Source organism: Microcebus murinus, chromosome 2 (assembly GCF_040939455.1).
Source record: "Microcebus murinus isolate Inina chromosome 2, M.murinus_Inina_mat1.0, whole genome shotgun sequence".
NCBI lineage: Eukaryota > Metazoa > Chordata > Mammalia > Primates > Cheirogaleidae > Microcebus > Microcebus murinus.
The window spans coordinates 105,544,861-105,554,795 of NC_134105.1; the positions used below are offsets into that span (position 1 = coordinate 105,544,861).

Below are 9,935 nucleotides of genomic sequence, written 5' to 3' on the forward strand. Positions count from 1 at the left end.
CCTCTCCTCCACCCTGAAATGCTGCTCAGGCTCTGGAGACCTCAGATGAAACCATGTCCATCACAGCACTGTTCTGGGGAAAAAGCCCGGGAAACATAAGAGGTGCCCAACAATTGGGAGTGATTGAAGACATTGAGAGTATGTGTACCATGGAGTATTATGCAGGCCTAAAAATGCAAATGTCCCCCCTTCTGGGAGGAATTTTCAGTTTTCATGAAGTAAAATGCATGAATCTCCATCAGGAAGATTCAGGAAACTAAATGCAATGAAATCTTTGTTTTATACAAGGAAAGCAGCCTCCAAAATTTAAGGGTGTCTATGCACCCACATGTTTCTAAGAACATGCTAAAGATGTGGAAGAACCAGTAGATTGCTAACCTGGGCTAGAGGAGGCCATGAAATTGGGGAATATGGAGAGGAAGAAAGTAGAATGACCTGATCTAGGCTGTCTGTCATACTCATTGCTTTATGAAATATCATATGATTATACAAATAATAATATTAAATAAAAGCTAATGAAAAAATAAGTTCTAGTAAATATGAATTATTGTGAAAGCTTTTATTTTTAATATTTTTGTTTTAATATTTCAGCACTGATTGAACTTGCAGGGAAGTATGTGAAATCTAATGGATTAGAAAGCACTTGTAAAACAGGACTTCTGGAAGCAAAGATGAGCTTTGCCATAGCACTGGGTTAGATCGTGTTTAATTCGGTAACTTTCTGTCGACAGCAAAATGTAGGCTTTCTTCACTTCCACAATATTGTTAACTTGGAGAAATATGTTTGATTGTATAACGTTTTCTCTGTGGGCACTGGGCTGGAGGAATACTAGAGAAACAAAGAAACAGAAAGAAAAAAATGGAAGGAACGAAGAAAGGGAGGGAAGAAAGAAATAAAGAGGGGAAAAAAGAAAGAAAGGACTTAGAATTTTTTAGTTTAGGGATAGGCAGTCTGTGTCCAGATAATGAAAGTGATTCTCTGGAGGTCACACAGCAAGTTGGGAGGAGTGAATTTGGTTTTCCTGTCAGGCCTGCCCTCCCTGGTAGTCAATGGGACAGACCCTAGCAGTGGAGTTTGGACAGAGCCCGTCCTCAGAAGGAACATCTCCCAGAAACTACTCTATAGCAATTCATGGAGCTCCACAGTTGGATGCATTTCTTCTTTGGTTTTGGTTTGTCCCCGGCTCAAGTTCAGCCTTGACTTGGGGAGGGATGGGTGGAGAAGGAGTCATGGTAAGGGAGGTATTAAAGAATTTGTCCTTATCATTTTTAGACCCCTGAACCCTTCCTGGATGTGTGCTTGGAAGGGGACATGGAAATGGCAGGTGAGGCCTGAGGGTGGCTCAGCGCACACGGCACTTTTGCAGAGACGCAGGCAGCGCCAGTGAGTGTGGCCCCCACTGTGGGGACTGCCTCAGCCTGACCCTGACAGCATTTCCTGAGCGCCCACCCAGTGCCTGCTGGCCGGGAGCTGGAGAAGAAAGGGTCTGCAAGTGTCTGCAGGGACGTCGCCTCAGACCTTCTGCCGAAGGACACGTCACCCTCCCACAGTGTGTGAGAAAGTGGGGTGCAGACCACACTCAGGAAGGCAGCTGCAGCTGGGCTTTTAGAGGCAGCAAGTAAAAGCCTCAGCCAGACCTTTTCAGTTCCTGTCTGTTTAGCAGAAAATACTAGTTTACTTCTCGATCTCCCTTCTTGCAATGCTGGCAGGGGGAAAGACAAACACTGTTTTCACCAGAACTGTGTGTGAAAATGCCTTCGGAAGGTTTCCCCTTTGAAAATGAAATCCTGTCCCAGCCAGTCCAGTTGTCCTGTCTTTCCCCCTGGAAAGGACGGCTGTTGTTTTGGGCCCCACATTATATGGAGCACCTATTTTGGTATCCATTGTTGTATCAAGAATTATATATTTAAACGTGTTATTAGCTGTGAAAAACATTGCTGACTGAGACATTAAAGGACACTTGTATTTCGCTCATGAATTAATGAAGGAATCAGTAGGATGTCACAAGCGGCTCAAATGGGGAGTGGAAGAAGGCCAGCAGCAATGCACTATGTTTACCAATAGATGCCCTGCGTTCACGCGGGTGTGTGGTATCTGTGGGTACAGAGATGAATGTCTGGGGGGAACACGGCTTTTACATGCTTTCCTTTGGGATGAGGCACACTTTGACCTTTTCCCTGAAGCAGCTCCATACCCTGTAGAATAGTTTTTGATAGAACATATAATATTTTTATCAATATATTACAAAAGAACCTACTAAGGAAAGGGAAAAATGAATACACCAAATGGAGTTAATAATACAAAATTTATCGAGGCCAAGCTTGGGCAAACAGGTGCTCTGCCGTTGCCTCGCTGCCTTCATCTTTACCAGTGTCCTGGCTACACAGATGTCCTCGGATGCTTGGTGACATTGGGGTTGATGACGGCTGTGTGCGGCCACAGACAAATGGATTTCCTTTAAAACTCAGGGCTTTTGTAAACAGGAACTGGACCTTGACACTCTGCAGCCAGCTGTGGAAATGAACCTACAGATATTTCACACGCAGGAGGGGACCCCGAGAGGGACAGCTGCGGGGAAGGAAAGGACACCGGCCTGGGACTGGGAACATCTGGTTCTGCCGCAGGTGTGCTTGGGCACATGACGTTCATCATGATAATGAGAGCAGCTAGTATGAATAGAACAGTTATTGAATCCCATGCTGAAAACTTTTCTCTATTCTGGTCTAAAGAATAGTCCAAGGAGGTATGCACTGTTGTTATTTCCATTCCCCAGAAGAGAAAGTGAAAGCCAGAGAGGTTAAATAACTGCTCAAGTTCACATGGCCAGAAAGTGAAGCCCCTGGATTTAAATGTCATTGGTTGTAAAGTTCAATCTTTTACCACTCTGTCATACTATCCAATTATGTTGTGTAGCTGGCTGCAAAGTAAATTTGAGGTGGATCTACAAGTTAATATGAAAATTTAAATCACAAACGTACTTGGAAACAAGAGAGAATTAAAATCCACCTTTGAAATGGGAGTGTTTTTTAAAGCAAGATTTAAAATGAAGAAGCCATTAAACATTTCATATGTTAGACACCATGAAAATACCATTTTGGCAAGGTAAATAGTGCCTAGGTGAAGGTCAAACAGAAAACTATAAATAATTATATCATGTATGTTAGAGAAATAGCTAATTTTCACAACACATATCTAAGTCATAGAAACTAATGGGAAGAGATGAGAAAGGACATTAGCAGACAATTCATAGTTCACAGAAAAGTCAAACAAAGTGACTTAATATGAAATGATGATGATGATAAATTTCATGTATAGAGAAAATGTTCATTGAAATGATACTGAGATATAATATTCTCTTCTTCAGTTTGACAAGGGACGTTTGACCATTATGTATTGGTGAGAAACCTAAGCATTATTGGTAGGAATATAGATAGAACCACCCTTCGGAGATACTTAATAATATTGGCCGAAAGTTCAGATGTATGCGCTTTTGACCCACGAGAGTCACCCTAATGCTTTTCCTAATTCATACACATCGTGTGTGAGAGGCTGAGACACTGGGATGTGCAGTGCCACATTGTGGGTGGTGGCGAGCAGGCACTGGGACATCAGAAGCAGCGGGGACGAGAGGCCCAGGAGGCTCAGGGAGCAGACAGTCAATGGGACACAGTGTGCACAGACCCGGCGTGAGTCCCAGTCAGCGCTGCTACGAGAAAGGCAAGGAGAGGTGGGTGCACAGAGCGTGCTGTGTCTGTGGAGACGCACACTGTGCCTGTGAGTGTGTGGACCATCTCCGGGTGGCTGCCAGGACACGGATGATGGTGCTGCCTTGGGAGAGGGAACTGGACAGTGGGAGCCAGAGATAGGAGAGACTTCATTTTCAATCTCCTTTGTTGTCTCCTCCTTTCATAAACCGTGTGAATGTATAATCTGATTAAAATTAAAAAATTAAATGCCACTTGGTGTTGCTGAAATGCAATCTCCTGTCCTGAGGACCATTAGACATGTGGTATATCTGAAGCAGCTGCTGAAATGTAGGGACTGGGAACTATGTTCATGGGGCATGGGCGACCTCTTTTCCAGGCAGGGAAACAGCAGGAGAAATCCAGGTACAGTAACTGTGGCAATTGCATAGCAGGTGGGCCCTATTAATAGTAATGATCATAACACCTAAAGGCATCCTGTTGAGGGCTTTTAAAAATATATAAAATATATATATACACACATACACACACACACACATATATATATATATATATATATACATATATATATATATATATACACACACACACACATATATATCTCGTAGGAGCCCTAACAGCACTGGCGGTTATTATCCCCAGTGTTTATATGTGGGAACTCAAGGGTTAGACATTTTAGGAACCTGGTGGAGATCACTCAGCCAGTAAAGGGTGGATGTGGAACTTGATCCCAGGCCTGTCTCCGTCCCGAGCTGACACCTCATGTGATGTGCTTGCCAAGGGCTCTGCCCTGGTTCCTCAGGAATCATTCATAGTGTCAAGGTGTAGTCCCTGGCTGCCACCCTTCCTGAGCTTTTGTATTCCTCTCCCAGGACTGTCCTAACAGACATGAATCACAGTGGCTAGAAGAGTGGAAATTGACTGTCACACACTTCTTGAAACCTATAGGGGAGGGAGTACACATTGACGTGCACAGGAGGGAGAGACCTTTGTGGGACTTGTTAGAGCTGCTTTCTACATTTATGCACTTAGCATGTGCCGGAAAATGTAATAGGTTCTTCTGATCTGTGATTTCACTTAATTCATGCTATCATTTTTGGATGGTAAGGAAACATGAAGAGGCACATAAGCCTGTTTAAGTTTATACTCCAGGCGAACCAGACTTGATCCCAGAATACTTCCAATTCATTGTACTAGCCTACCTTCTTAGAAAGAAGAATTTTGGATGGATTTGATTAAGAAGGAAAGTTCCGCGGCTCTGTTATTTGTTCTTGATGACAAAACACTCCCGTTTCTGTTTCCGATGCCCAGGTGTCTGCCGTGCTGTGGCTGAGAGTTCTGGGGCACACGGCTCTGCGGTTAAGGACTCCGGAGCCCACGTTCCTCTGAAGGGGATCCGAGGAGGTTCTGTCTTGTTTGGTGTGACCCAGAAGGCAGGAGCAGTTCTGGAAGCTGAGCTGGATGAGCTCTACTGGAGCTTTACCCCGGAGTCAGACTACAGAGTCATGTTTCGAATCCAGAGAGGCGTCCATTCTCCAACCTGGTTCAGCCTCCAGGACAAATTCAAGCATAGGGTCCAGGTGCCCACCTTGCCTTCCCTGAAGATTGAGAACCTGAGCCTTGAGGACAGTGGGCATTACCGAGCTCAAGCCAGGTTAACGAAAGGAAGAGAAATTTTGCAGTTTTTCCACCTTACTGTCTATGGTGAGTGACACCCTTCACTGCAGCCCATGCCTTACCTCCTCCTTTGTCACATTGGCCCCTTGTTGCAGGATTCCATTCAGACACAGCCTTCAGACTCAACCATCTCCCCTGAAATAGGGAAAGTGCAGTCACCAGAGATGGAGTCCAGAGCTGAGATTGATACCAGGGAGAAAATCACTTCAGTGTTCCGGGAAAGAAAATGGAAATTGGTGAAATAGAAATCGTTCCAATAACATTAATCATCCTTTCCAGGATTAATGTTACTTAACTTGTATAGTAGTTTTCCATTGTCTTTAGAACAAATTACCGTGACTTAGTAGCTTGAATTTGCAGAAACGTGTTATGTCAGCATGCTGTAGGTCTGAAGTCTGACAGAGCTTGCACAGGGATAAAATGAAGGTGTTGGCAGGCTGTGTCCTTTCTGGAGACTCCAGGGGAGAATCCATGTTCTTGTCTTTTTCACCTGCTGGGTGCTATCTGCCTCCCTTGGCCATGGCCACCTTTCTCCATGTTCAAAGCCAGCAATGGTGAGGTGAGTCCTTTTCGACCCCTTGCACCTTGTCTCCCTCTTTCTTTCACTTCTAAGGGTCTTTGTGATTCCATTGGACCCATCCAGCTAATCCAGAATAATCTCCCCATTTCAATGTTAGCTGATTAGCAATCTTAATTCTATCTGCTACTTTAATTCCCCTTGCCATGTAGTCCAGGTTGCCAGGACTACAATGTGGAAATATCTGGGGCCACTATTCTGTCTCTCAAAATTGGAAGTCCACTCATATCGAGTCCTCCCAGTCCTCTCCCCTCTCACCCCAGCCTGAGACTAACTCAGGACTCAGCTAACCCATCTCTCAAAGCCTTCTAGCTGTAGACCGTTTACACTGCATAGGACAGATGTTTATCCAAGACTTTCTTTCCCTAGAGTTCCTCTCTGCATAGGGAAATAACCTGCTATGGAGAGAGCGTGTTTGCAGCGTTAGGTCCCATGTGCTTTCTAAGACAGGCTTACACATCTGACTCTTCTCTTCCTGTCAGTACCTCAAGTTCAGTGGCGTGTTCTAAACACACTCGGAGATGTTCCTTGTGGCTGCCACTGCATCTCCCACCAATGTGTGTACTCTTGGGAGCATGGGCTGTGTGTGGCCACCCAGAGTTGGCCTGAAGTCCTGCCCCAGAAGGCCGTGCAGTCCCAGGCTGCAGTCCCATCTTCTCAGTTGGTGATTCTGGGGAAGGACCATGGGCCAGGAAAAGCCCTTCTGCCCCAGACTTCTTCCTCCTCCAAGAAAGAGTCCAATTTTTAGAAATTATGGGTCTTGAGTAGGTGGAGTCCAGCCTTGTTTCCTTTCGGAGATTTTTCTGACTTGTTTAATCTAGTGACACTTCCCTGGGCTGACTCAGTGGCTTCCCTTCTTATTGTCATCTGCTCAGTGTTTAGCTGAAGACAAACTGTGTGTTATCTGTAAAACACACCCACTTTCCCTACAGGGTGCATGCCATGGCATCTGTGAGAAAATGATTACAATGTATGGTGTGTAATGTTCTCTACAAACAAGGCTCCTTTCTTTTGTCCCCTCCTGCCCCAGAACCTGTGCCCCATCCGCATATCCTGGCTCAGTCACCATCCATCGCAGCAGGCTGGTGCAACGTCACCCTGGAGTGCAGGGCCCCAGGGGCCACAAGGGACCTGAACGTGACCTGGGAGAGCAGGGGCCTCCCCCTGGAGCTGTGGCAGAGAGGGACACCAGGACCAGCCCTTGACTCCTGGACCCTGGCTGCAAGCCTACCCCTGAGTCAGCCCAATGCCAGCTTCACCTGTGTGGTCAGCAGTCCCATGGATCAGAAAAGTGTCACAAGAGATGTTGTGGACATCTGTGCCCAAGGTGAGTGGGAAGGGGGACCTGGAGTTCAGGCAGCATGGGGGCCTTCGGGTCTGTGCTTTTCTCCCTGCCATGTGTGTTCGCATCATTGTCCACCTAGTCACCTACTCAGAAGGCTGGGAGTCCCAGTAACCTCACTTCTGCCTTTGAGCATGTCTTCCATCCATGCCCTCCTCTTCCAACCACCCACCATGTCCCTGCTGGTCCAGGCTGCAGCCTTCCCATGTCTCTCCCACCCCATTTGTCCTCGAACACTCGTCCAGAGTGGGCTATGGGGAAAGCAGATGGGATTTTGTCATTGTCTGTGTCATCTGTGGGAACCTGATTCCAGCCGCCCGCTGTAGGATTTGTATCTTAGATATTCCTCCACCCACATTGCTGGCCTCACCCACTGGCTTCACAACAAGGCTCTGGCTGTAGTTCCCTGAACGTGTTCTGCCATTGCAAGATTATGAGCTTCAGGACATGCTGTGTCCTCTCCCATGAGCCATCCTGAGTCCCATGTGCTTCCCTTCCTGTCTTACTGCTCCTGAAGGATTCCCCTGAAGCGGGCAGGCTTCGTGGGGTGAAGACTGGGTAGTGGCACAGGTCCCCACACTTAAAGGTCTTGGTTTAAAATTCTGCTCTTAACCAGTTTGAACAAGGGCTCCCCGTGTTCCTTTTGCACAGGCCCTGCAAGTGATGTGGTTTGTCCTGCCCTCAGGCACCACCTCCTTAGGGAGCTGTCCGTGGCCTCCTCACATTGAGCAGTGAAGATGGATTTGTGTCTTTGTCTCCTCTGTAGACTGGACAACCCTGAGGGCAAGGCCATGTCTTGTTTTCCTTTGACTCCCTGTGCCAAGGCAGCATCTGGCAAAGTTTGCTCACAGCCAGTGTTCCTGGAATGAATGAATGACCGGGACCCTGTGTGCAGCCCTGTCTTTCCTTTCTCCAGGAGCTGCTGGAGGGTCTGGTGTGTCAGTGCCACTTAAACTGCCTGTGACCTTCTGCCTTGAACCCATCCTGAGTCTCAGCTAACACTTAGCATGACCACAAGGCCCTTGGGGACAGACTCCTACCTCCCTCTGACTCTCCTCCCTGCCTGCCCCTGCCCTGCCACAGAGGGAGTGCTGGCAACTCCCAGGGCTGGCATTTGACACAGCCATTCCCTGAACATGGTGCTCCTCATTCCTGCGGTGATCCCCTCTGAATATCTGGAAACTCCTACTCCCCCCTCTAACCTCAGTCTACCCACACCTCCTCTGGGAGGCCCTCTCGAACCCCTAGCACAGGTGTAAATTCTGTTGCACCAGGGTTCCTCTGTGTGGCCTTTGGATTTTCTCAGTCTTCCCTCCTGGGTGATGAGATACTTTAGGGCATGGACATCGTCTTGTTGATATCAGTATCCCTGGCACAAGCAGCAGCTCAGTGTCTGGTTGAATGAGTAGACCTGGCGTTGTCCTCCCTCTTCAGCCTCTGCAACAGACCCCTTTGTGCCTTTTTACCTGCTTTCTCCCTGTGCTCCCCCTTGGAAATGGGTATCTCAAGTTCTCTCCTAACTTAACTTGTTCATTCTTTCTATGAGGGAAACAGATTCACATGGATGGGACATGGCTAGACTGCTGCCAGACATGCTAAGGGCTACTCTGGTTTTGATGTTGACCCTGGGAGTTATATCATACCTTTGGAAGACATGTGGCAAAAAGAAGAAGAAGACGGAAGCAGAAAGAGGCAGGTTGCACTGCTCTTTACAGGCCCAGATGCCTCCCCTCCTCCACTAGAACTTGGTCCCCTTTCTCCTGACTGTGGCTGCCAGGAGAGACTCCTGCAGATGGGATGATGGGTGTGGCTATGGCTTTGGTGCTCATGACAGTGGGAGGGTTACAGGTCTCCAAGGCACAGATTTAAGGATTGTCTGTTTGTGGCTCTGGTGTCCAGTTGCACGAGGAGCAGAGAGTTGAGGATGGTGGCATCCAGTATGAAGAGCTGATAGAACAGGGGTCTCAGCTGGGTAAGAATAATGCTAGAGCCTGTGGCCATCCAGGCTACTCCCAGGTCCCTCACTGCCCAGCCCTGGCCTTCCAAACCCAGGCATCAGCTACTCTGACCCTGCTGCCTGTTCATGTGTTTCTGGACAATCAACACCATTTACTAACAAAGATTTGTAACAGGTGTCATTGCAATGCTTTGCACTTTGGAAATTTCATAAGCAGAGCACGTCAGAGGGCATTGGCTTTGGACATCCCTCTGGGCCACTTTTCCCCTCAGCTGCTCCAGGACCCCTCTGTCTTGCATTCCAGGGCCTCGGTTAACTACACATGGAAGAAAAGGGGCCTATGGCTACTGTCTACAGTGAGGTCTGTAACTCAGGCCGGACCATGAATATCATTTAATGGGAGGAAGCAGGAGGATCGGCACCACCGGGACACGTGTGCTCTGAGCCTGAAGCCTGCAGACACCTGCTCTGCCAGCTGCAGCTCAGCTCCAGCTGCCTCTGGTCTATCTTAGCCTGACTTTGTGGCCATAAGCTCTATGGGTACTCATGGCCTGGTTACGTTCTGTGACACCTCCCCAAACTGTCCTCATAATCAGGATTCTCACCACTGCCAGGTGAGGGCTCTTGGTCTGTCATTCAGAGGGATTCTGACTCTTCTTCAAACCCTTCCCAAGGGG

General features: G+C 47.6%; 1 protein-coding gene across 1 annotated transcript; it reads left to right on the top strand.

The window, feature by feature from the left end:
- The first annotated feature begins 1,312 nt into the window (after positions 1-1,312).
- LOC142876051 (SLAM family member 5-like) lies at positions 1,313-9,618 on the top strand. Its single transcript, XM_076010415.1, has 6 exons — positions 1,313-1,325; positions 5,017-5,409; positions 6,990-7,286; positions 8,736-8,800; positions 9,201-9,273; positions 9,563-9,618. Exons 1-6 carry the CDS (start codon positions 1,313-1,315, stop codon positions 9,616-9,618), a joined length of 897 nt encoding a protein of 298 aa, XP_075866530.1.
- The last annotated feature ends 317 nt before the right edge of the window (positions 9,619-9,935 follow it).